This window comes from Platalea leucorodia (genome assembly GCF_965183815.1).
Source record: "Platalea leucorodia genome assembly, chromosome: 6".
Taxonomy (NCBI): Eukaryota; Metazoa; Chordata; class Aves; order Pelecaniformes; family Threskiornithidae; genus Platalea; species Platalea leucorodia.
Window position 1 is genome coordinate 29168966 of NC_138828.1, and position 26946 is coordinate 29195911.

A 26946-nucleotide genomic window follows, 5' to 3' on the forward strand; every position below is an offset into this window, starting at 1 on the left:
TTTGGATGATTTTTTTTTTTTTTTTTTAAATGTACTTGTACCCTGCACCGGGGCGACGCCGTGTCCCCCGGGAGCTAACGGGGCAGCCCGACCGCTGAAGGAATGGGACGGGGCGAGGGGTGAATCTCTGCTGTGCTCTGCCTCCTTTTACCGGTCTGAAACGGGGGGGAGCTCACCCCGCCTGGTTTTCTCCCCGTCGCTCGGGGGCTGCTCCGCATTGCTGCCCGGCGCTTGCTGCGGTTAATGGCGATGTGTTAGTTCTGCCCTTCGTCCGAAGCGGGCGCGGGCAGCGCCCGGGCGAACCCTCGCCCGCTGCCCCCGCTCCCCTTCCCCGCGCAGCGCCATGTGGCCGCAGCCCCCCTCCCCCCTGCCCCCCAAAAGTGGAAGCCTCAACAAAGCAGCCCTAAAAACGCGGGTCCGCCTGCCTGGTGAGCGAAGTTTGCCCGGGGGCAGCCCCGCACCCGCTGCCCCCCCCGGGGCCGCCCCCGCCCCGGGCGCGGTGTCAGTCACGGCGGCGGCTCCTTTCATCTCCGCCGCCCCCGCCCCGCCCCGACGGCGGAGGGAGGGCGGCAGGGGCGGGCGGCCGCGATGCCGAAGTTGCGCCGCCGCCGCCCCGCGCCCCGCCGCCGCCCCCCGCGGGGCGCCGCGCCCGCCGGCTGCGGCAGAGGCGGCCCCGGCCGGGCGCTGAGCGCGGAGGCGGCCGGGGGCGCGGAGGCGCCGCGGCGGCAACTTTTTTCCCTGCCCGCGGGCGCGGAGGGAAGCGGGGGGGCGCCTCCCCGCCCGCTCCATCCCTCCTCCCTCCCTCCCTCCCTCTCTCCCGGGGCCGTTTCTCCCTCGCCCCCCCGCCCCCCGCGGTGCCGCCGAGCCGAGCCCAACCGTGCCCGGAGCCGCGGGCGAAGCGGCGGACAAAGGCCCGGTGGGTGCGCGCCGCGGGCAGCGCCGGCCCCGGCCCCCGGGGCGCCCCCTCCCCCTGCCCGCCCCCCCCCCCCCCCCCCCCCCCCAGCTATTTTAACTCGGGCCCGCCCGGGTGGCGGCAACTTCACTCGGAGGCGAAACTCGGGCGGGCTCCGCTCCCCTCCGCGTCCCCTCACCCCCAGGGTGAGCCCGGGGGGTGGATGGAGGGGGACGGGGCTCCCGGGGGGCGGTCCCCGGCGCGGTCCCTGGGGGCGGGCGGGACACAAGCCGGGGTATTTCGACTTATTCCGGCTGTGCGGCGCGGCGGGGCGAGGCTCCCCGCGGGGCCGGGGCCGTGCGGGAGCGGGGGGTACCTCGGCCCCGAGGGGGCGGGCGGGCGGGCGGGGGTCTCCAGCTGCCGAGAGCAACCCCGAGGACTTGACGGGATTTTTCCTTCTTCTCTCCTCCTCCTCCTCCTCTCTCCTCCTCCCTCCTCCTCCTCCTCCTTCTCCTCCCCCCGCTGCTCCTCCCGCTCCCGCTCCCCTTCCCGCGGCGGGCCGGCGGCCGCAGCAGACGCCGCGCTGCCGTGAGGATGCCGCAGCTGCCGGGGGCCGGGGGCGGCGGGGGGGACCCGGAGCTCTGCGCCACCGACGAGATGATCCCCTTCAAGGACGAGGGGGACCCCCAGAAGGAGAAGATCTTCGCCGAGATCAGCCACCCCGAGGAGGAGGGCGACCTGGCCGACATCAAGTCCTCCCTCGTCAACGAGTCCGAGATCGCCCCCGGCGCCAACGGGCACGAGGTGCGCGGCCGCGGGGCCTCCGCGGGGCAGCGCGGAGCGGAGCGGAGGGGCCGCGGGACGCCGGCGGGCTCCGGCCGCCGCCGGCGCCGGGAGGGAGGGAGGGCGGGAGGGAGCGAGCTTCGGCGGGGCAGCGGGGAAACCCCTATTTTCCGAATTTCCCCTAAAAAAAAAAATCACCTTACCACAGCTCCCGTTTCCAGAGGGGCGGCGGGCAGAGCCGGGCGGGCTGCGGGCCCCTCCGCGGCCGGGGTGGGCTGAGGGGGGGGCGGCCCCCTCCGCGCTTCGGCCCGGGACGAGAAAGTTCCCGCGAGTCCCCCGACGGTGCGGTGCTGTGAGACCTCAAGCAGCCGTGAAATTTCCTGGGTAAAATCGGCGGGGTCGGAGCATTAGCCGTAAACTCTTTCAGGGATTTGCATAAAACTGTTTGGGAAGAAATTCCCGACGCTAAAACAACTTCAGGGCGAGTGGGGAAGCTGCATTTTTTTTTTTTTTTGCTTTTTTTCTTTTCTTTCCTTTTTTTTTTGTTTTTTTTTTTTTCCTTTTTTTTCCTAAAGATCTGGTAATGAGGGCAACCCGATTTTCATTATTATTTTTGGTATCTTTTTACAAAGAGTGTTTTGACTGCCGAAGCTCCATATTTTCCAGAAATAAGCCCCTTTCGTTAAATGTAGGGCGCTTCTGCTAGAAACGCTTTGCAAAGCCCCATAGTTATTAACGTTGTCATAAAACCATCGTTTACACAAACGTTTCTGGTGCAGCTGCCTTCCAAGTGACTTAAGAGGGAAAAGAAAGATGCTTATCTCTCGCCCTAACTTTTTTCTTTCTACGAGAAGCTGTAGCGCTGTGATCAATAAATGAGCATCCATACAATGACTTTTCTTCTTTTTCCTCTTCTTTTTCCTCTTCTTTTCTGATGGTGGATTCCCTGTGGTCAGGTTTCCAGGCAGACTCAAGCACAGGATTCCTACCATGATAAAGGCAGAGAGCACCCTGAGGAAGGTGAGAAGCGCATGGTCCTGTCTTGCGATATTGTCCCTCGTAGTCCCCCTGTGAGCCTCCTCACGGTCCTCAAACTGGAGCTTGGTTTCTTTTGGGAAACATAGATCTGGTACCTTTTGGGGAAGGGGGATGCCAGGGTGCTTTCAAAGCAAATTTAAAAAAAGACATTGATGTGCAGCATGTTTATCTTGAGTGACCAAATGGTATTTCGGTTGTTTAGAAGCTGATAAGTAGGCCAAATGGATCTTCGCTGAAGAAATAACTATTTTTAGGATATCAGCTTAAACACATCTATCTCTTTACTCATACAGTGCAGCCGAGTTGTGTGTGTTCAGAAACTCTGTGCTTTTTTCCCCAGAGCCAAAGTCTGTTGCTTAAATCTCCTCTTCCAAATCTAAGCATGAACAGACCTCTTGCTTTTTTTAATGTACCAGCTGGTTAATTTTGATGGAGGAGGACAGAGGAAATAACAGAGTTCATTGAATATCACTTAGGAAGCTGGACACGCGTACAAAGAATGTGTGCTGTGAAGGATGGGAGATTATGTTTAAAATGAAATGCTTATCATCATGAACTAAACCAGATCATAAATTCCATATAAAGACAGACACAGTTCAGTCCTGGTGCTTTCCGGGACTCTGTGGTGATCTTTCTCCAAATTGGTCATTAAACAGCCTAAAAGCAATAATGTCCGTGCTCGTAGCATTTTGGCAGTGAGGGGGCTCTGTATAGTTTTCTTTTCAGCCTTGCATCCTCTTAAAACCTCACCTTTGAGTAGTATCATTCTCAATGGTCATATAGGTGGGAGACCTGTTCACCCCCCTTTGCAGGACCTGGACCCAAATTCTTTATTTTCCTACAAAATAGCCTCCCTCACTTGGCTTCCCTCTTGACTGTAGTACCATGTGTGTTCAACAGCCCTCCCCCCTACCCCCCAAATCATTAGGGTCTCCTTCCAAGCCATCCCCTGCCCTCTAATTGTTCCCGGTGAGCGTGGCCAGAATGAATTGTTCACTGCACACAGTGGCTCAGCGAGAGAAGAAATTATTATATCTAGTTATCACTGCCCTGTTCCTCCCTTTCCTAACAATGATGTTGGAAACCCATACTGGCAATACTTCTGAATCCACAAATCCTAGAGGGATGTGTAAAATGGGGGAAAACCGCTACTTGAGAAATGTGATGTCATTGCTGATGTTTTTGCCTTGGTTTGAACAGGGACTAGCAAAATAAATTGGTTACTCTGAGGCTATTCCGTATTTTAAGCATAAACTCCTCAGTGAGAGCACTCGCTCCTTTAAAAATTAACTCTTCTTAAAAAAACCTTATTACAAATTGCTGCAGACCACTTTCTGTCAGAGGTAATTTCCATAAGTAAGGAAACGTTTGCATGCAGAACATTTTTATGAATGCACAGTACCTGTTTTAAGTGCTCTAATTTACAAGAAATGCATGTGTGGGGAATAATGTAATCATTGTTTCCTCTTCCGTAGGAAAGCATCCAGACAGTGGCTTATACAGCAAGGGACCATCATACTCTGGTTATTCTGGGTATATCATGATGCCAAATATGAATAACGACCCGTACATGCCTAACGGATCTCTGTCGCCACCCATCCCCAGAACAGTGAGTTATCTCTTCCAAAGACCGGTTTTGGCGAGCTGGGTTTCCTCCTGTTTGGTCTGCGGTGCGTGTTTGCACCGGGGTTTTTTGGGTAGCTCCAGTTGCGGTGAAGGTTGCGCTTCTGCTGTTCAGAGCCTCCGTCCAGTGGAGTTTGAGAGCTCTTAGAGGTGTTGGACGCGATTGTGGTGGAAAAGCTGAGATTAACGTCTGGGGTGTCTGACATCCTTTGAACGGGGCTGGGAGCTTTGGGGGGGTGAGCCCTGGTTGATGACTGTAGGAGAATGTATGGCAGAATGATGTAAATGCCGTCTTTGTAGTGACTGGGACAGATGTGAATTTTCTGGCTTTAACTCTTCGTTTGTTGAGGAAAAAATCAAGGGCTGGAAGCAGAGCTGCTGAAGTTGCTTGTCAGTAAGATGAAAAGATTTGATTCTTCTTTTTTTTGCCATCAGATACGGCATTGCTCTTTGCTCGTTGATATTTATTTTTGCCATCAGTTGCTCTGCATGAAGGCTTTATGTATCTGGCAGTATTGCTTTGAAACGTACTCTGTATCTTCAGCCACAAATTGTGAAATGGTCGTTTAGGAATTAATATCAACTGTGACGCAATAGAAACAGCTTTCCTTTATGTTGTGGTGGGCACTGATTCTTCCAGGTTGGTCCCTCCGCTTCCTTTGGTGTAGATACACGTTTGATGGATTTTAATGTACTTTTAATTTTGGGTATTCAATTCCCATTTATTTTTATAAACCTCTTGGTATATGTGTAGAGTGATGGGGAGACAGTATTAAAATGATGTGTGGAAATTATATTAGTAGAACCGGAGTGGAGCAGGAAACAAATTTGCTTGTAGGCATGCTGCTGAAAAACTGCCGCTGCAGTTGTGTGTGCTGTGATATGAGAAGTTGGATGCTGTTATTTCTCTGTGATAAAGCAGTTTTCCGTCTTACTGGCTCTTAGATTTTTACTTGGCGGCCTCTGTGAAGCAACTGGCATTATTTTGCTCTCCGATGTTCTTGATTTTTCTTCAGGGTTGTGGCTTTTGACTTCAAAATCAAAAAAGAGGGGGCCTAATCTGTATCGGTAATTTGACAGTAGCAAAGTGTGTTAAATTAGTGGATGTTCGGATTTGGAATGACAGGGGAGTTTGGCACTGGGAAACACACAGATCTTCCCTTTTTATATGTCACCGTTTGTGTTAGAAAGATGTAAAAACTCGTGCAATATATTGCTTTCTCTAGGTCTGTTTTTAAAAAGGACCTTGTTTGTGTATGAATTACAGTTCAGAGGCCTGCAGCCATTTAGGGTGAAGCATGATGACCACGGTCTGTTGATATTTGTTGTTGTAAATGCTGCTCTACAGAAAACTTCAGTTCGGATGTGTCGTGGGGAAAAGGATGCAGCTTCTCAAGAGGGCACCGAGGCTCAAACCTGCCCCCGTGAGGACCGGGAAACTTCAGACCTTTTTTTACCCCCTCTTTCCCACGTTACCTTCTTAAGAAAGTCCCTAGTGCTGGTGCAAGGCTTTGAACAACAAAATCCGGTTTAATTATTCACTGAGGATTTTCTCCACATATGCGTGCCGTGGGGCTGCCGCTCTTTCCTGAGCTGGCATCGATGCCCCCAGAATATCGGCTCCTTGCGGAGGCTGCCTGCTCAGGTACTTGAGGAGCCATCCTACCTGGGTAGGAGGGGGGGAAACGCTTCTGCTCTCTAATTGTAAAGCTGCCTGCCGAACATCTGAGGGGCTAATTTAGTTCAGTGTTGCTCTTGCATGTTAGAGCAGCACCACTATTTCGGTAAAATAGTGCTGTTGCAGGGCTGCAATGTTGACATAAGCCTGGAGTTCTTTCCGTTTAACCGCAAGGCTACACGCTTGAGTTATTAAATAATTTTTTTGTTTAATTGAACTATAATCTTTGTTAGTCTCCTAGCTGACAGCTGGGTTTTAATGCACGCGAGATCAAAACGCCGCATCCAGGAGATGACATGCTCGCTCGCTTCATGGCTAACCACAGCTCCAGCACCGGGCGCCGCTGCCTCTTCACCTTTGCGGGGTCCCAACCGCCCGCCCCGCAGGTTTTCTTTTGCTCCCCTTTTTGGGGGGGACGTGCCGGGGCTGGGGGGCAAGGAGCAGCCGAGACCAGCGAGCTCTGGAGGTGGAGGATCTCCCCTGGGGTGTTAGTCCCCGGCCATTTGTGAGTGGAGCAGCCCTGCAGTGTGTACCTGCGCCCTGCCATTTGCATGACAAAGCCGCTTCTTGTTGATGCATCTGTTGCCTGGAGGTGTTAGGCAGGATTAAAAAGCCGCCCTGGGGCGCTGAATCTTTGTTTCTGCCCGGTGCAAAGCCTTGGAAGGACCCGGCTGCCTGCAAACCGCCCAGGGGATGCAACCCCGGGGAAAGGCGGCCAGACCCAGGACGGGGACCGTCTCCGACAGAGGTGGCCTTGGCTTGCTATGCCAGCGCAGAGAGAGCAAAGCTTTCTTGAAATGGGAAAAAAGTTACTTTCACCAACATATGTAGGAAAAAAAATGCCTTTTTTTAAAAAAAAAGGCAAACGCTTTACATTCTTGCTCAGTAAAATTGAAAATACAAATCTGTAGTCAGACACAACGTGTCTAATAATCCTTAAAAGAAGAAAACTATAAGTGTAATTTCAGTGCAGCTTTTGGAGGGGAGAGGGTGTATGAGGAGGATTTCAAATTTTCCTTCATCTGCTACTGTTAGAGTTGTCTCGTCTTCTCTTTTCCTCCCTCTTTTTAAAATTTTTTTGGTTTTTAGTTTTTTAGTTTTTTATTTTTCTGGCAACCGATTTGCCTCTTACAAGTTGGATTTGTAGGAGCAGGGGAGTGTTAATTACAAGTTCAGGTACAACCCTTGTGCCGCAGTAGGTGTTCTTATCAGATAGCTGGGTAAGTGAAAAAGCAAAGCAGTTGGTTTGGGTGGCTGCAGGAGAAGTGGCACATGATGGTACTAAAACCACAGCAACACCTGGTGAATGTGCATCCTGTGTGCTCGAGATATCTTTTGGTGGTTTCTCAGCATCATGGGGGTTACTGAATGTGGGAGATGGAGACAGCTGTTTGTTTTCTAAGATGTGTGGGTTTTTTCTTACTTTTTCGTTAACAACACTAGTTTTGGGGTAGCAAACCTTTCTCATCTGTGTGATGAGAACGTGGGGACAAAGGAATGACCGAAGAAGATTATTTCTCTGTGTCTTAAATTCATCCAGAAAATCATTTTGTCTTTGTTCCTCCTTCTTTCCCAACGAATTAAACTTTCCGGGGGAAGACAGAGGATTTCTTCAACCTCCCTTTTGTCTGTTCTTATCTGTTCTTGGGGTCTGGGTTTATTTCTTCATGGCTAAACTGTCTCTTTGTAGCAGCTGGAGCTGTTAAATAGGTTGGAGGATACAATCTATAAATGCCTTACAGTGACTTGCAAAACACAGCATATCCATTTGAAAACGATGAAGAATTCTGCTAAGAGAGCTTGAACAACATTTATACACAGGACCCCCCTACCCTGCCCAAGTTTTGGATATTCCTTGTGTGCTTCTGCATGGCAAGGGGTATGGAGATAGCTCCTGTCTTGAAGAGCTAGCATCTCAGGAAAAATTGTGCAGACAGTATGGACAGGAGAAAGGATGAGGGTAGAAATAGCAAGAATGAGTGGCTGCAAAGCCTCAGTAAGAGGAGTTTATTTCCCTAGCTGCATCTTCCTGTCCCTGTGAAAGCAGGCTGGTTCACTTGCTTGTGGGGAATTTTTGGGACCCCAAGGGGAATGTATGGGAGTGTCAGAGCTAGCATATCCAGCTGCAGAAGGACACGAACCTGATTTTTCATAATATTGTCTTTTCCTGAGAGTCAGCTTCTGCTGAATGTGCAATTGTGGGCACTTGCTGGGAGCCGTGGTCAGCTGAAAGCTCCCTGGCCCAATATGAAATGAGCTTTGTAGCACAGATGTTGGGGCTCAGCTCCTGCTCCTGTATCCTCCGGCAGAAAGCTTTGCACTAATTCCTGGGTTGGCGTCGGCGCAGGACGCTCTGAGGGCCGTGGGCAGCTGTGGTCCTGTTGCACATCTCTTTCTTTGCAACCCCAGACCCGCGCCTGAGGAAACGGGTTGCACGGGGAGCCGAGAGGCTCGACGAGCTGGAGCTGCTGACCCAGCACTGGGGCTCTGCCGCTTCACCCTGCGTGGCGCACCTTTTCTCAGTGAAGTCGAATGATGCCGATTACCTCCTTAAATTAACTTCAAAATGAGGTGCAGAGGAGCGCAAAGCTTCCTGACTCTGTGGAAGCAGAACTTGCTGGGGTTTATTCAGGTTTGCGTGGGGAGGAATTTTGGCACTATTTGCTGAGGGGCTCACTGAGTTGCACCAAATGCCAGCACCGGGGGAGAAGAGGGCTAATAGAGGGACCTCACTGCCACAAACGCGTCTGTCAGCTGCTCTGACAAGCCAAGTCTCTTTGAAACACAAATCCAAGCCATGAATGCTCATAGGCTGAGTTTGGGTGGTGCTTTCTTTCTTCCCCTTAGTGAAATGAATTCTGCGTTTGGAAAACGGGGCAGAAGAAGTTGCTGTGGTGCCTCTGGGTTGGCTTTTGTCTGAAGCTTGGTCTGGTTGCTCGTGATAAGATGGCATGATCCAGGCAGAGTCTTATGTATGTATGCCCATCATGAGCATGATCTTTGGGCACATACTGGTGAAGAAAATGGCTTTTCTGTTTTTGCTGCCTTCTCCTTGTCAGTGTGATGCAATTAGCAAATCTATCTAATTGTGAATGGGCAAGGGGGAAAGAAAATGTTCTCCTGACCTCTCAGTCCGGAGGCAGCAGTGGCATGTGTGTGGCTTCAACGGAGGTAATCAAAAACCCCACCCATTGCAAATCATCAAAGTTGGAGCTTTTGTATGTCAAGATGGGTGCATGCTTATGTCCTAAATCTCCTTTTTCCTATATATCTAGGAGCTAATTCAATATAAACTGTAAAAGGTGGGGCTGCCGCTTTCATTTTAAGGTGGTTTAAAAGCAAAATGTCATTCCTGTTGTTTTGGTGCTGTGCCACCTCTTCTCCAACTTAATCCCAGTCCAGAAAAACATGTTAATAAGAATAGCTTGTTATGGGCTGCGAGTGCCAGGGAGGATATGGCTCAAGAAGAAAGCCTGAAGCTCCACAGGTTCAGGCATCAAAAGAGGAAAAGACTTTTCCCAGATATTTGCAACGCTGTAGGCATCGAAAAGCCTGGGTACCGCAGGCCTGGCTCCTCCCAAGTCCTTAACTTCTGTTTATAGTTAGGGAAAACTCCTCCTGAAGGAAATAACCCACACAAAAGCATTTTACTGTTGCTGTAATATTTCTGAAGGCCCATTAGAGGCATGTGCTTTTTTTGCTAGTAGTGAAACACTTACTGTGTCTCTCAGAAGAAGACACATGCACAAGAGTCTTCTTTAGTATGGACACTGAACATTTCGCAGCCCGAGGTCTGTGCGTCATGTGGCCCACTGTGATCTCCCGTGTTGCTCTTACACAGACGGATGCTGATCCAGCGTGTGGCCGGTCCGAGGGAAATGCTGCCGCGAGCCGGGCGGCCTGTGGGTCCTCGACCTGGTGGAGGCAGGTTGTCCTCGGCGTGCGTCCTCCCCACTGCTGCAGGGGAGCCATGTGCTGTGATGCTCCAATTGTGCATAAATGACTCCCATTTACCCCGAACGGCCCACGTCCTGGCTAGCAGGCAGTTATCACTAAGCTGCTTTTGGCCGTAAGGCATGTTTGGCGTGAAGACCGTTCTCATCTGGCCATCAGGTTTGGTCCCTTCTTGCAGGACGCTGGGGGGAAGGCGGCGCAGCTGCTTGGCGTGCTGCTCCTGCCCAGGCAGTTGGGGATTAGCGTCTCTGTCACTCCGGCCCTTCATCAGCATTAGATTCACTTAAGAAAATTGCATTCAGAATAACTTAATCTAGCAACCCAATGGCTTCTATTTTGAGACTTGGATCTTGTGGATATGTTTATTTAGTTTGGGTTTCCCACTTCAAAGGAATCTGTCCTCTCAGCAAGAAAGTGATTGAGCACTTAAATAAAAATGTATTCATTGAATCTTTGGGATTGAGCTAAAAGTGCAGTAGGGAGTTAACGTGTGCGCCAACTGTGCTAATCGGCCAGGGATTGCCTGTTCTCCTAAAGGGGAAGAAAAGCGGTCCGAACTGCCAGAGGAGAAGTGGCATGCCTTCCCCTGGCCTCTGGCGGTGGCGTCGCTCGCTGATGCTTCGGGTTGAGATGAAGGACCTAGAATATCTTCGCCTGTGATCTTCAAAGATACCAAATCCCTCGTGTAGAAGAGCATTTTCATGGAGCTGAAAGGTCGACTCGGCGTTTGTTTATTTTCTTTAAGTGGCTGTGGGTATAGGTGAAGTTGAGGCATAAAATCAATAGGATGAGCTTAGTCAGCACAAATTACATGTGTAAAGTTACGAGGCTTTGATCGAATATTTATAAAATGGGCAGTTTAACTTAAATGTAAGTGTACTGTTGTCACCGGCTGTAACACATAAACTAGAGAATCACTTTGGTTAGGAGTTAGCCAGAGAGCAGCTAATTCCCAAAAGCGTCTGTGTATCCAAGCGCTTTCAGTACTCTAGTCCTGTACTTCAAACAGTGCTGGACAAGTCAGCAGGCAGGTCTGCTCTACCCAGGCCAGTGCACAGGGGAGAAGTCCCCTGGGAGCCTGTAATTTCATGCACGCGTTTGCCACGAAGTACCTTCTGAACATGCTGGCGCTTCGAATGAGCAGGGGTGCACGTGTGTGTGTGTTCACGGTGCAAGGAAGCTCTAGTAATGCTGCTTTAAGACCAGAAGAAATCTGTTCGCTAGACCTTTTGTTTTTTCCTCGCTTTCTGAGTAGGGAAGCTTTACAGTAGATTGAAGCAGGCTGCTGCTGCACATCCAGCGCAGTGCCAGGCACTGCATGTCCTCGATGGCCCTGCCCTAAGAAGCCTGCAACCATGACTTGTGGGACCTGCAACAAACCCCGCGGTGTAGGCACGGGGAGTGAGATTTCACAGAATGGAGAGGCGTGATGCTGAAATCCCATTGATACTGATGGCAGCTCAGCTTTCCCCGTAGCTGACTTGACTGGAGGTCTGGATGGGGATGCAGGTGTTATCCAAAGAAAACCAGTCTGGAAATGGTCTAATTCATCATGTACATCGAAAAAACAGGGAAAGAAAACATGGGACTTTTGTTGGGCAGTTTTGTGCCTCTGAGGTGGAGAGTGATGAGCTCTAAAAAGCTATCCCTGTAGGCCCTGTGTTTCTGGGTTGGGGTCCTAGTTGACACTGGCTGCTCAGAGCCAACGCTCTGTCTCAGTAACTGGTCACTTAGCAAGGCTATAAGGCTTTATTTCTTCAATTTTCTGCCTCTTTCTGTATTTCAAAACAGCCTCAGAGATTTATCTTTGTGACCGTCTGTTGTCTCTCCACAGTTTTGGCATATCTTCTTGCCTTGATCTTTCTTCATCCCTCCCAAATCTTGCATTGGCAAGCTTTGTATAGTATAAAAAAAGTACAATCTGGAGGTGACGATTAAAGGTGTCAACGCTTGTCAAATGCAGACTGCACTTGGGGAGAAGGCCTTTTCCCTGCCGATGTGCTAAAATGCAGATAAACTGTGTCCAGCCATGCAAATGTGTTTACTTTGTTAAAATGCCACAATCCAGCGATTTGTTTAGGGTCTCTAGTTTCTGAAGTTTGACTGGTGCTGTATCAGGTTTAGGAAGCTGCAGTTACAAGTGGTAATTGTGTTTTTGGTCGCACTCTATCCTCCCACCCCCAGTCCTGTACTGCTTTCGTTGCAGTTCCCTGTAGACCTCCCGCGTACCCCCACGGTGAGCAAGGTTCCCGCCGCCGACCCGGATTACATCCCACGCAGCCTCGTGAGGAGCTTTTGGGAGCGGGGCGGGAGCGAGCAGGTGGGTGACGGTCAGGTGTAGGAGCCCGGGGTGGTGGGGCAGGCTGCAGCCTGCCCGGGTCCCCTCCAGGCTGCGGGGGATCGACACCGAAAGGGAAAGCGAGCTCACCGAGAGTTTTTGAGGATATTGAGGAAATAAGCCATATATCGGACATACTAAAATACATTTTGAAAAACATAAACAATTAAGATAATTTACGCTATAGAACGCCTCTAAAACTTCTTGTTTCGCTGCCCTTTGACACTAGCGTGCTGGGTTGTATTTGTGGCTGTTCTTTACTGCCCGATTTCCTCCTGCGCACAACTGAAATTCAGCTTAAAAAGTAAGTTTGAACTGAGCATGTTGGATTTGAAAAATTTGTTACTCAAACCCCCTCTCTCTCACACATTATTTCATGTCTTAAATAGCCCTGGTACAGGAAGAAAAAGAAGCTGTGCTGGATTTAAAGGGAAAAAAAAAATTAAAAAGCTTAGCTTTTAAGTGTGTGGATTTTTCTGGTTTTGTTGTGACTTTTTTCCCCTCTCTCAGTTATTTTGAGGATATTTCGAAGCTAATAGTGCAGAGATCCTGTTTTAGATGTAAATCTTCAGAAGGAAAACTCGGAATAGGAGAACCGCAAAAAAATGCTAATTTACTAGGCAACTCCCCAGACAGCTTGACAGCACTATTGCAAACACCTTTTTTTTAAACTGGCAACTACTAAGCTTCTTATCAGAGTGACCTGTGAAAGATGACTTCATACTTTGCAATAAGGAAACACTAGGAGACCCTAGGAGAGCTGGTCAAAATGCTGTTTTGCTTGAAACTTTTTAAATTCAAGGGCCCTCCTAAAACAACTTGTGTAGAAAGCTTTCCTTCTTCCTTTGAAACTTTAAATTCTTCCCCTTTTTTTTCTTTTTCTCTCCAGGGATATGTGTGTAAATGAGAATATTACAGGCTAATGGGGCAGAACATTCAGTTGGGAAATGTGGTTTAACCAAAGTCGGTTCAGAAACCCCTCTGTTTGGGGCAGAGGCAGACTTCTTAGGAGAAGGAGATTTTAGAGGGGTTTTTGTGGAGCTTGTCTTCCAGCTCTGGCTCCAGGACTGCACGTAAATACGTTCTGCTAGTTAAACAGTTGTGCTCACTGCACAAAAAATGCCCTCCTCCATTAAATGACTCTTTCTGGCTAACATCTTCTGGACAAAGCATTTTTTTCAGGTTCAGTCAGCAGAAGAGCCTGTGCGTGGGTCTTGCATTTCTCTTCTGGAGGCAGCATTTCACAGCCCAGGAACCTGTAGCTCACAAGTCAGCCGTGGGCTGACGTTGGCCTTTCATGCATTACCTGCATCCCCTCCCCTCTGCTGGGCTTGGTGGGTTCTCCCAGGAGCGGACACCTGGTTAAGACAGTGACTGAGATTTGAGCCTAGGGGGTTAAGCCAGGACTGGGAGAGCTGCCTGTACAAAGTGCCTCTGGTAGGTTATAGCTGTTTCGGGGGTGGAGCAAAAGTTTGTGCCTGTGCAATTAAGCATGAAATAGGTAAATTCTGTGTATAATTACCCAACGTAGAGTCTAGCGTGAGGACGTGACCCGTGGAAATCGCAGCGCATCAGTGGCTGCCGGCAGATTCCCGGGAGGTATCCTTGGTGCCCATGCTGGTGTGGTGGGGGGGTCATGTCCCCTGCTTCCCCCCACCCTGCTCCCAAAAGCAGAGACACAGTCTGGGAGGAGGCTTCTGCAAATGAGGACCCAAAAAAGCAACATTTGTTCAGAGACTTAGAGGAAGGTGATGGCAGAGGCAGGAACAAAATCCGCGTTTCCTGAGTTTGCTTCAGGAACCCACCTGAAAGGCAGCTCGCTTATAAAGATATGTTTCTTGGGTTGTTTTGCCTTTTTTTTTTTTCCATGAAAACAAACCAGAAGTCTGAGAAAGTAAAAACTGGGATGTGTGTGGAGGGAGGGAATAAGAGGATTAAAACCAGTGCAGATAGATAAGAAGAAAGCTGGTATCAGTGCTGTCTGTGGCTGTGTTTCATACGCAGTCTTTCAATTAAGGACCAGACAATCCTACTGAAGTTTGTAAGTAAAAGCAAGGAGAGGCTTAAGAAAATTAGCTTAAAAACTTTTTGTCAAAAAGCAGACTTCATTTTTTCTCATTCTCCCTCCCCGCCATTGCAGCAGCACCCGTATCTTCCCATGCTGTTTTCTGCTTGCTCTCCCCCCACAGGGGGAGCAGGCTGCTTGCCCTCCGCATCATTATTTGCACCCCCGACTTTTGCCTCAGCCCCTCTCTCAGAAATTCAGCCCAAACACAGTTGGGTAACCAGCACGGCGCGCTCCCTCTCCCAGGATGTGGCCGCTGGTTTGTGGCGATGCACCAGGGATGGCCGACCGGGGTTTCTCAGCCGGCTCCCCTGGGCACTGGTGTGGTGGGGCTTCTGGTGTTTAACACGGGGCTGGGAGGACCTTGCTCTGCTGCTTCTTAAAGCTATTTGGGATGGCGTCTCGGCAGCGGTGGCATTCTTCTTCCTCTTCCTGCCGTGGTGGGCACTTGCCGTGGCCTCAGCGATGTCCGTGCCCTGTGCCTCAGCAGCCTCCAGTGGGAAGAGTGGTTTGCAAAGGAGGTGCTGGCTGGTTTGAAGCTGGAGCCTTTAAACTTCTGGGCATCCTGAAATACCTGCTACTTTAATGTGCACCCAGGCCATGCTCACTGGAGCACAGCTCTGAGCTTCCTATTTGTGTTTCTTGAGCGGCGTGCCCTGGTGGCATCACCTCCCCAGGGTTACCCAGGTCATCGGTGTCGTTTTCTTTTTCCTTCACAGCTCTGTAGCTGCAGCCTATACACACTGGCCACGGCTGGCGGCTGCACACCTCCCAGAACCACAGCCAAGCCTAAAACTCAATTTGCTGCAGTCATGCAGGTTGTCCCTTTGCAGGGATCAGGATTTAAGGAACTGGTGAGGTTTGTTGGCAGGTCCATTGGCCCTCCCTGACGTGGTCACTGAAAAAGCCTGCGTGAGGAGAAGCTGTGCCTCTGTTTGCGCATGGAGAGCTGCCTGTGCGGGTTATGCGGTGGCCTGTGCAGTATGAAAAGCTGGCCGACAGCCTTCGCGTGCCTCTTTTGGGCTAAATGGGGTCTCTTAAATTTCAGTGAGTAGTGCAAAAAAGTAGCAAGCTTTCAAGCAAAAGTATCAAGTAGCAAGTGAATCCTCTGCAAATGAACAAAAAAGTCCCTGGAAGGGAAAATAAGCAGTAATTACGGTAAAACATACTTTTTCATCACAGTAATGGTTTGACGCTGAAAGGCAGGGTTGCAGCATTGTATAAAAGTGACTCCTCTGCTGCTGTTTCTTCATAGCAGCGAGTGTTTTGGAGACCTTGCAATGCTACGCGTGTTGCTTGCTCAGCTTCTGGAGGCTGACAGATACTTGGGACTCCTTGTGGGTTAGGCAGAAGTTGAATTAGCTGCCCTGCCAACATGGCAGCAGATACCTCTGCTTACAGTGATTGCTCCAGCTCTTGCTGGAACAAGAGCTTATGCTTATCTTGCCCCTCTTTCCTCAGTGTTGCTTTACGAGCATCCCTCCCGTTATCGGAGTGGACACCAGAGCCACAAAGAATTAGTCCTGATTTAAGAAAGCAGGCTGTGCAGAGGAAGCAGTAAATTTGCTGGGGACAGCAGGAGAATAAAGGGGGGGAGGAAAACCCCCCAAACCTTGGATTAACACAGAAAAGACTTCTGTCTTAATAGTGCTAAAAAAACATAAGCTTTTACATCGTGGTAAAGAGCTTGCTACGTTTGGCTCTAGTTTCAGCCTCAGTATGGTTAGTGTGTGTTAAGGAACAGTCAAAGTAAAAACGAGACAGTTTCCCAGCCTTGAAATGACAGGGACGTAAGCTCTGTGTCCACGGGGAAGGAGGGCAGATCCTTTTGCTGTTGTCTTTGAGTTGGGGTTTTAATGACTACAGGGAAAAAAGGAGTGTTAGAACAGCAGAAGAAAAACGATACAGCTAAGAGGAAATTATTTTTATTGCTAATACACGGGTGCTCATAATGTTTAATTCTTTACAGCTTATAATGTTTAATTCTTTACAGCTTATGCTTTATTTGCACATTCTTCCTTCCTCACCACTTTGCACCTTGTAGTGGCAGCTACCATATTTCAAAATTACTGCTCTTAAAAGCTCCTATTCAGTGGTTTTAGAATGAATAAAAGTATTTGTTGAAGTAGCAGCGGTGCTCAGACTGGTCAGCATACGGACACAGAGTGGTTCAGCTGCTGCACCCTCCTGGGCTCTCGCTTTTTACATCCTCCTTATCCCCGCTCCTTTCCACTGATAAGTTTTAAAAGTTCCCTGGAAATACTTTTTCAGAGCAGTGTAAATGTATGTTTAATCAAAGTCCAGGGCAGTCTTTCTTGATAGAGATTTACTTTTGTTTTCACCAGCGAAGCCAGATGAGGAGAGAGGAGGAGTGTGGGAGCGTTTGATGCCCCTGAAAACAATATTATGGCAAGAGCAGTTTTAAGGCAGCCTAAGAGTTGTCTGTATGACTGGAGTCTTAGAGGAAGCTTTGCGATATTTTACACTTTTAGATCGTTATTTATCTTTTTATAAAACTAATGGGGATTTAGTGTTCATTTGCCATGTGTCGTGTGTCTGGTTTAGGGTAAGCGAACCACTGTCAGTTTACTACAAGGAGCTGCAGAGGGGAGGCGACAGCCTGGACATCTGCATTATTTTGCCTTGCATCAGGTGCTAAAAGTCACTAAACGTACCGTGAGCCACAATATTTTTTCCCAATTTGACTCGCTTGCCCAATCGTATTTTTACTTCAGCCTTTAGGCTTGAAAATGCATGTGCATAATCAGTTCATTTTGTGTGGTCTAGGCTATAAAAATGCCCCCTCTGTTCTTTCCATATGAAAAACGTGTTTTTAATTTCAGGGAACTTATATAATTTTCTGTGCTTTCTTTTGTATCTCAGATTAAAAACAAATGCTCCCTTCCCCTAACTTTGCATGTTCCAATTACGGAGTTGTGAAAATAAGTCATCCTTCAGCTTTTGTTACTTTAAAACAGCTATTGGTGATGTCAGAGTCAATACTAAAAGCATTAAGAATGCTGGCAGAATGTAATGCAGCTGCAATCCAACATGATGTTGGAAATGGGGTTGAGAGCATAAAGGCTTTCCATATTCCCAGGGCGCACAACTGCTCGCGGCCTTGGCTTTGATCTCTTCAAAGGCTGCTGCCTCCTCCTAGATGGAGAGACTTGGCTGCCACTCGCTCGCATTGAAAAAAGGCAGAGGTCTCTATTCAGGCAGAAATCAATCACTGTGCAGAAACAATTATGTGTAATTCAACCATCATGAAAACAGGGCGAGATTATGGGTTTGTTACCTGAGTGACTGCGTGGAGATGGGGAGCAGCGGACGCGGGAGTCCTGCTGACATGCCACATCTTGATGACAATTATAGACACATGAATGATGTGGCGGGCGGGGGCGGCGAGATGACAAATGCTGGTCACGCTGTCCAGCAGAGCAGAAAATGAGGTTACAATTGGGAGATAATGTTTGCATATGTAACCATATTTCAGCAAGCTGGGCAACTTCAGGGAATAGTGGAGATGGGCGATCGTAAACAAAGTCGGTGTGTGCCGTGGCTATCAGCTTTCTACGGTACAGAAATCCGTATGTGCAGTGAGAAACCTGGGTGCTGCGTCCTGAAGAACTGTTTGTTTAAAACAGCCTAGCTGCATTTTTGGGGCAGGGGGAGGGAAGAATTGCCTGGGAAAAGGAGAAATCTCCCGAGTTCGGCCCTCAGAAGGCAGAGGAAGCACACAAAAATCCTTCTCCGTCCCTTCATATCTCCGGACAGGGTGGTTTTAGCATGGCAATGAGGGATTGCTGTTTACGAGCGGCATTGACGAGCACGTCTTGCGTCTCCCGCCTTCCCCTCCCAGCGGGGATTTAGGCTAGCCTCATGGAAGCGCATCTCTGAGCGGGAGCGTTTTTAGATTTGCCTGGTAGCATTTTGGCTGCAGTAGGCTGTCGGTAGTGTGACGTGATGCTCAAAATATCTTCTGATGTATAATGGCCTCCTTTAATTAGGAACTTTTTTTTTTTCTTCCCCTGAGTGGTGAGCCATAGCTGACTGTCTTTAAAAAGAGAACTGGCATGTGTAGTATCTGCCATGAGAATATTTATTTAAAGTCTTATTGCCTATAAAGTCTTAAAATAGTTTTCCTCCCAAAAAGGCAAAATAAAACACAGATGACTGATTATAAAATGGTATCCCCGCTCAGTTTGGTACACAGGACGAGCTTTACCTTTTATACTGCTCAGGCTTAGACATCAGAGGCGCAAGAAGCTGCTTTGAGTTACGGATCTTCAAACAATAAGTCAAAACAAAAAATCAATCCCTCCAGTCCCTGGGTGCAGTTAGCTAAAGATAAAAGAGAAAAATAAAGTTATGCTAAAGCAGATAGAGGAAAGGAACAGATATGCCAAGGAAACACAGAGGACAAGTGCAGAGTTGAAGTGGGCCTAGTGTGAGCCAACATCAATGAATTTTTATCTTATCAAAAAGTTTTAGGGTTGCCAATTCTTTTCAAACTGGATCTACTCTGCTCCAGGGCTGCCTGAAGCGTTGTCTTCAATAAAAGTTGCTTCTCCCCACCCTCCGCACGCCTCCCTCTCACTCCTACATGTAATCACACACAGGGATTAGGCTGCACCTCACTCAAGGTATGAAACTTTGCTGCAGACTTCAACAGTAAATTAAGGACTCTGATAATCCCTTGTTATTACAAATATGAACTGAGGTTTCCTTTTAAGTATTTGGTGAAAGATGCATAATCTCAAAAAAAGTAAAACCGTTTCCTCCTGGTGATATTCCCCCCCCAGCCTCCCAATAAATTTAAATTGCAAAGGAATTTTTTAAATAGATTTTAAAAAAAAATTAATGGAATTTTTTAACCCTTTTTCTTAGCTGATTCATGAAATTTTTAATGCCAGTTAACTGTCTTGATTGAATGAAGTACGTGGCTTAAGCCCTAACCTGCAAAGAAGAGAGCATCACACCCCATATTTATGATACACGAGCTAAACCGCTCTACGCCCCTCTTTGGGATTGACATCTTGGGGTGCAGTCAAACCAAAAAAGCCTTCTTTGGAAAGAGGTCTGTTGGCTTTGAGCTTCTTCTGTTTCTGTTGCATCTTTAAACGTGTTTATAATAGGGGCCAGTCCCATCGGGAGGAGCTCAAGGCAGCTGTCGGCGTTGCTGGCTCAGGAGGGCTGGTGCTGGTACTTGCCCACGGGCACGTCAGAGCCAAACGGGAGCGGGTAGTAGCGTAATAGCTACTCCAACAGCAGGAAGCACATTTATCCAACCAAAAGTGATTAATAGACATGGATTGTACATTGTGTGCAAAAATACCTGGAATGCACTAATTTTCGAAGGACTTGGGAAAGTCTAGTTGACGCATGACTTCAGCCCGGTAGCTGATGTCTCAGAGCCTGTTTCCCATCTGCACTATGGTGTAATGTCCATTTCATATATGGGACAACAGAGCAGAAGAGGAAGAATAAAGGATTCAGGATATGCAGATGCAAGTAAGCTGAGGCAAGGGTATTAGTGTTAGGTCTTGCTCTTCACTGAGAATTTGTGGAGGCGATTTCAGGCAGCTGCCTGGTAACCTGGGGCTGGCTCTTCTCACTTCAGGCTGCTGAACTGCTGCCTTCACTGCTTTGAGAAAAACATAAATCATGCTTTTCTATGTAAAGGATTGCATGAGCTGCTACAGAGGTATTTATAGGATTACGAACTGAACGAGAAAAGGGTTAGCGAGCATAGACATTACTACGAGATATGGTATGGAAGATGTGGCCCACAATGTGAAAAAAATTATATCTCCAGTCTCTCATTTTGATAAGGTGGAAGTTACTGTAGGTAATTCTGCTCAGAAGAAACGTTCAACCAGTTATTGCCTTAAAAAAACCATAAATATCTGCAGCTTGATAATTATTTCCATTCATCTCTGGGTAGATTGCATCTTAAAGATAATTTTTTTTAATTGCTTTAATAGTTCTCCTTACAGTTGTCTTCTTTGAAGTGAAGAGCAGCATGGCATGATACCTCTCATCAGGAGCGGCTGCACGAGGGCTGAGCTGAAGCTGGAGGCTGCCCAGCTACAGCTGGGTGGTGCAGAGCCGCTTTCATCCTTTACCAGTTTTGGTTTCCTCCAGTCACAGCTGTAGGTGAAGTCTTGTCAGCCGTAATTGTCAGTCTCTCAAAAGAAAGATTTTATGTTTTGCGGAGGCGAAAACGGGTCCAGGGCTTGGTACTCAAAGTGCTGGGTATGGGACGTGCTGCCTACTGACCGGTGTGGTTTTGCAAAAGTCAGGGGGAAGAAGATCAGTAGTCCTTGGGACAGCTGATGCAGAGCAAAGATTACTGCAAAATAATAAATCCTGCCCAGAGAAGGGGGGCATGTGAGGCATGTGGTGCGTTGTGATCTTTTCTGCGTCCTTCATGAAGGATGCTAAGCACAAGCTCCAAAATATGCTCTTTTGAATCAGGATGAACTAGGAGACTTACAGGGCTTAAACAACCCAATCTGAAATGGAAAGTGCCTTAACTGAACTTACAGAGTATTTTGCTTTTTTGTGTTAGTTTGAAGTGTGTGCTTGAATGGAAACAAAGGACGGAGCAGAGGTGAACGGGAGCTGCAGCGCTCTGCCTGTCCTGTCTGCCCCTCCTGCCCTAGGAGAGCAAGCCTGCACCTAGTCACTTTGGGAAGTATCAGAGATAAGTGTGTTGACTGGGCCTAGTTTCTCTTGGCGTGGGACTTTTCTTTCTTTGTCTTTTTTGATCTGGCGTGGCTGAGCATCCCAGCAATAGCAGCTAATTGATTTAGCCTGTGTCAACTCACTGCAGTACAGAGACTCAGTTATGTCAGCTCTCCCAGTGCAGCGTGCAGGGAATAAAACCAGCAGCCAAATGCTGTGTCAGGCTGGGATGGAGCGGGGGCTAAATGCGGAGCAAGGGCATGGTGCGGAGGTGCGTGGCGAGGAGCCGGTGCTCCGTCCTGTGGCCTCCGGGGAGCCCCCGGGAAGCCGGAGCTTGCGGGATGGCAGGGCGGGCACGATTTCTCAAAGTTGGCCTACTTAGCCTGTAAAGTAAACACCACTTTGCAGTCTTCTAGTAGGGAGGGAGCAGTCCAATAACGCCGGGATAACTTTCTTGCCAGCAACACTCATCATTCAGGGCAGCATTTAACTTAATCTAAGTGGGACGCTCAGGTTTCGACAGTCGACTTGCAAAAATGGCAGACAGCCTGAAGGTGCCAAATGATTTATTAGATGCCTGTGATACATAGCCCGTGTCTCTCTGGGAAGGATAACCCTTGCTGGGTCCTCCTGTGGGGGGCACGGGCTCTGGGGGCTGCTCGTTGGCGTGAGCAGGTACTGCTGGCAGAGAGGGGGGCACAGCCCTTCTGTGACGGGAGTGGGAGCACCGGCAGTGCGCAGGAAAAACTGCAGAACCGTGAGGTCGGTTGCGGCCACGGGAGCAAGGAGTGACCACCCTGACCTCCCAGTGGGCACGTTTCTGCCCTGAGGTCGCTCCGGCAGCAAGGAGCGCTCTGTGGACACGCCGGCTCGGAGGTCTGCCCTGTTCAACTTCTGTCCTGGTGGAGCCGAGCCTTAAATAACAGACAGATGTTTGCAGAGCGTGTATTATGGAAATCAGACCAGTCATAACTTGACTGCTCTAAAATAATGCGCGTCTCTTTAGAAGAGTGGCGGCTTAGGTTTTTTTGGCTGGAGGCAGAGACAAATTTGTGTGCACAAGGCAGTGGCCTGTGTGGGGCAGCCGGGGGCCAAGCCCCGTGCCATTCCCACCCCTCGGGGCACTCAGGCTGTGCTGGGGCGGCCTCGGCCCCGGCGGCACATCCCCTGCTCCGGTGGGAGGGTTTCGCTCCTTCCCGCTCCTCCTGGCTCCCTCCCGGCCCCCGCCCCGAGAGAGCGGCGGGCGTCGTGGCAATTAGGAGGTTGGCGTCGTGGCAATTAGGAGGTTGCCGTTGTGGCAATGAGGAGGTTGCCGGTGCGGCCACGCAGCTGCTTATTTGCATGTCTGCCTACGTTGGGCAACTTTCATGTCGCTCCGCTTTCTTCCCTGGGGCTGCCAGCACGCAGCCATCTCCCGCGAGTTCCTTCCCACGCTAGCCCGGCGCTACCCGGCATGCACGTGACGCGACTCCTGCCTCCGGTGCCCCGAATCAGTGGGTCTGGCTCAGTGGGGTGGCTCAGTAGCACATGGTGGGTTGGAAACCTGTGGCCGCCTTGCAGGGTTTTGCTTTTCCTCAGCCTGGCAGGTAGTCACGGCGAGTGCTGCTTCATCGTTAGCGCTTGCACAGGGTCACCCGCAAGAGTAATTAAATTTTTAAAATAAACCTTAGTCTCGTTATTGGAAACTTACTTTATTTTTTACATTTCCTGCCTTTCTAACCATTCGTCTGCTCACGTCACCCTCTCTTCCAGAGGAGGTGTCGGTGTGGCGGGAGGAAGGCTGTCTCCTGCTCTCTCGTGGCAGCCTCATCAGCTGGACCTGGAGAAGTATTGAATTAGCTTTATTATGCCGCTGATTTGAAGTCATTACTGGTGTAAGCCGATGCAGTTCCATTATTGTTGATGGGATTGGGGCTCTTCATGTCACAGGTGAATTGGACTCAATTAACCGAAGCTGTGGTCTTAATTAGAAGCTCGGCTTTCAGTGGCTCCTCCTGGGTGCTGGAGGTGGGACACCCCCTGCCTTGCTTCACTGCCCCGTGGGGCTCTGCAAGTCAACAGGGGAAGGTGCCATTTCGTCCTGTTCAGCATCCACAGGGACCATGCGGCATCCCCTCGGCTTTGCTGTGCGGGAGAGGAAACCCAGCACGAGCCGTGGAAAGTGCAGAAACACTCCTTGGGGCTCGCTGGTGTGGAGCCTGGTGCCTGCGTCACGTTGGCTCCGGATCTGCCCCCGTAGTCTAAGTGGCCCAGCCAGGAGACGGGTGTTTTGCTGTTTACTTGGGAGATGGTTAGTCAAGGTTTTTAACAGCTGCTTGACTTCACAAGCTAAGAAGGAGATTTTGTGTTTTCACTAGCTGACAAATTTTCAGTGGCCCCTATTAAATATTACTTCCTACAGCTATGCTTGGCTCTCCTGAGTGCCTGGATGAAGCAACGTATCTGTAAGTGCTTTATGAAGAACACAATGCCCATTATCCCACCTACACAGGTAGAAAAACGTGGGCATGGGGAAGGAAGAATCCACTCGTGGGACAGGCCAGCGGCACAGCTCCTAGGGAGGGCCAGGTTCCTGCTACATGCTCGGCTGCTCTGGAGCGGGGACTGCTACCCAGCGGGCTTGCAGATGGTCTCCTGCAGCCTGCTTTTGCCTTTCCGTAAGAAAATGTGGCTCTTCCGAGGCATGCTCGTACTGGGTGCCAGTATGTGGGACCATCCTGAGGGCATGCCTGCCTGCCTCGCCCCTGCTGCTGGAGGGGACAACGGCCCTTCCAAAAGCGTGCACCCTCCCGCTAAGTATAGCATCAGTGTGGGCTCTATTTTTAGCATGCATTTTAAGTGTGCTTTTCAGCGGGAGCCCTGCAGGATTTCGGCAGCAGACCCCACAGCTGGGCTTCCTGGGGGTTCGTGTCCTTTCCCGGCGAGGAAGGATGTGCCGGGGACGGAGAGCTCACGTGGTGCTCGCCAGCAGCCCTGCGCGCTGTGTGCTCACCCGGCCGGCTGCTGCAAAACAAGTGGTGTAGCAGCTGATGGCTGCCTCCTGCTAATTAAGAGCTTCTTCCTCTGCCTCGCCACTGGGTTTTTTGTCCTTTCTCTCTCCCTTGAAAACTGGTAGGAGTGTAGCTGCTTGGAGACCTCTACCCCCTGATCAGGTGTGGCCGTGGTTGGCCAGCGTGCTCTGAAGTTAAGAGGGACTAAGCCATAAGCGTGGGCGTGGTTGGTTTAACCTGCAACCTCCAGTAAATCCCTTTCAGACCACTTCCCCCATTCAAGTTAGGATTTGGAACCATTGCTGTTGCAGCCTGTTGTGCGTCTAGCTGTGGACTGGCACTCCCTCTGAATGGCGAGGAGCGGGTGAGAAGATGGAAGACTTGGGCAGCAAGGGGAGGCTCAGCGCACCATGGTTTAGGCTTGTTGCATGGGACCGAACTGTTTTGAGCTGTTGCAGCAGATGCTCACCCACCCGGTTGTACCACAGGCAGTAGCTTTCCTTGGGCCAAGCTGGAGTTTGCAGCTGCCAGCAGCTGGGGTGGGACCATCCCTCCCTGCTCCACAGCTGTTTGGGATGGGCTGCCTTTTCTGGTAGCCATCAGGACAGACTCTGTGGTTCCCTGACGAGTGTCTGGGTGGTAGACAATGATGGGAGACCCATGCTTAGTGCCTCTGAGTTTGTGATCTGCAAAATACACTTGTAGCTGCACATGCTGGCAGTACCGTCCTGCATGTGGCCCATGTCCAGGGGAGGCAGAGGAGAGAAAGGTGCTGCTATTTTTGTTCCAGCAGTGGTTTATGATGGTTGTTTCGTTGCCTAGATAGCTTATGGTGGGTGGCATTCACATCAGATGCTACTCCACACCCAAAAAACAGAAAACAAACAAAAGCTGAGATAAGCGGTACTCTAAGGAAGATCAAAAACTCGTCTGTGTGTTTCTTCTTCTTGGGGGAACCTACGGTCCTACTGACAGATCAAATGCAGGTTTACGTATGTATACACAGGGCTCTCAGTGGGCCCTGTTGTTTCCCTCTAAACGTAGCAAATGAGCAGTGTTACTGAGAGGATGTGACAGGTTTGGTATGAATCACCCCGTCAACACACAAAAAAAGTATTCTCTGAAAAGGTTCTTTTTGTCCCGATGAAGATGATCAAACGTCGCCTCACAGTGTTGCTGGGACAGTGCAGTATACGGTGGGAGACAGTAAAATGGCTGCTTTTCAGGTGGTAATCGCACAAAACGCGCATCTTGTTACTTTATCTCCCTAACAAACTTGCAGCGGTGCACGTCATATTACTTTCTAAGCCTGCTTTATTCTCATGTCAGCTTGGCTTTACTGGAGCAGCCCTGGCTTGTGCTCAATGTACCACGTACCTGTCTGTGTATTTCCAGCCCTGTTACCTCAGATGGGTCAAAACCTGATGGCTGAATAAAAAGCGTAACGTTGTTGAGCTGCGTTTTCTTGCCGAAGGTTTATGTGCATCTTCATTTCACTTGCATAACTCACATACGTAAGGGCTACTCTCTGCTGCTATCGCTATGCAAGAAGTCAGCCTCTAAACTTAGCTCTGATCTGAGCTACCTTCCCCTGAAGATGCATAGCACTTCTTCTCACCATCATCGCTGACAGGCGGGTTTTATTCAATTCACGTCAAAGCTCTTCTTTCAGTGCTCTTCAGTGCCTGTGTTTCTTTGGGTTTTACCCTCCGCGTCCCTCGCGCGGTGGCCCCTCTGCCGCAGCGGTGCAGGCAGCGGGGCCGGTGGCTGCCTGGTGTGCGTGGCTGCGGGAGCTGCCACTGGTGTTTCGGAGGGCACAGAGCTGACTCTCCTCCGAGCTAAGCAAAATCCTGTGCCAGCTGGGTAATGGGGAGAGATTAATGACTGTCTTGGAAGCCAGTTTTCCAGCATACTGGCCGGAGGGCAAGCATCATGATAGTTGTAGCAGCTGGTTTGGAGAGGAGGGAAATGAGGGGAAGATAAAATTGCACGCCCAGAATGCCAGGGTAGCCTGTGTCCATGCTTTGATGTCTTCTCCCTCCACACCCTCCTGTGGGTTAAAAATGAAACTAGACTGCATTTATAATGGGTGTGTGAATATCTGTATTTAGCTCCAGCGAGCAAGCTCCTGGACTGGATCCTTGTATGTGGAAAGATACAGTTCCGCCAAATGCAGGAACGGGTGTTTTCTGTGCACTCATTGTGGGGACGGACAGACACACATGGACGGACACGCACACATGTTGTCTCATCAATTCAGGCATCGCAGCCTAACGCATTCTGACACGCATGTGCATGCTGGGTTATGAAAGGGGATGAAGGGAGATTAAATGTCCTTTTATTCTTTCTTAATGGTCCTGAAGGGTGTAGGTCAGAGTGTGGGTTCCCCCGCCCCCCATCGCCACCGCCTTGGGGTTAGGGCTGTTGGGAGACAGCCCTGTTCGGGTCCGTGGCGAGGACACGGGCACCGTGCAATAAGGAAATGTAACTGCGGACCAGCCCTGAAATCTCTAAAATCGATTTGCGCAACTGGAGAAGCAGAGGTGAGCATCCTCCCCGCGATGCCCGTTGGAGAGGGCAGGAGCCATCCTCACACCCTCGGGAAGGCCAGGGCGAAAGACAGGGTTCCTCCAAAGTGGCCGGTGGGGTGCGCGCGTGAAGGCAGGTAGCTGGGAGGAATTCGGTCTCCCTTCCTGTTACTGTGCAACACTTCTGCATCCACTTCTGCATGGCACACTTTAATCAGCAGCCCTCCCCCCTTGGCCCCCGGGCCTTGAAATTCCACAAAACCCAATTAACAGAGATGAGAGAGCTCTAGCATGTATACATATGAAATTTCAGAAGGCTGAAAAGGAGCCTCTTAATACCATAAAGCCTGCCCTAAAGTAAAATTTG

General features: G+C 49.8%; 1 protein-coding gene across 1 annotated transcript in view; it reads left to right on the plus strand.

Annotated features, from left to right (window-relative positions):
• The first annotated feature begins 860 nt into the window (after positions 1 to 860).
• The window catches only part of LEF1 (lymphoid enhancer binding factor 1), a 67608-nt gene continuing 41522 nt past the window's right edge, over positions 861 to 26946 (plus strand). The window contains 4 exon segments of the mRNA XM_082315049.1: positions 861 to 916; positions 1468 to 1696; positions 2632 to 2695; positions 4189 to 4322. Coding sequence (XP_082171175.1) covers positions 1487 to 1696; positions 2632 to 2695; positions 4189 to 4322 — 408 coding nt within the window. The 5' untranslated portion in view covers positions 861 to 916; positions 1468 to 1486.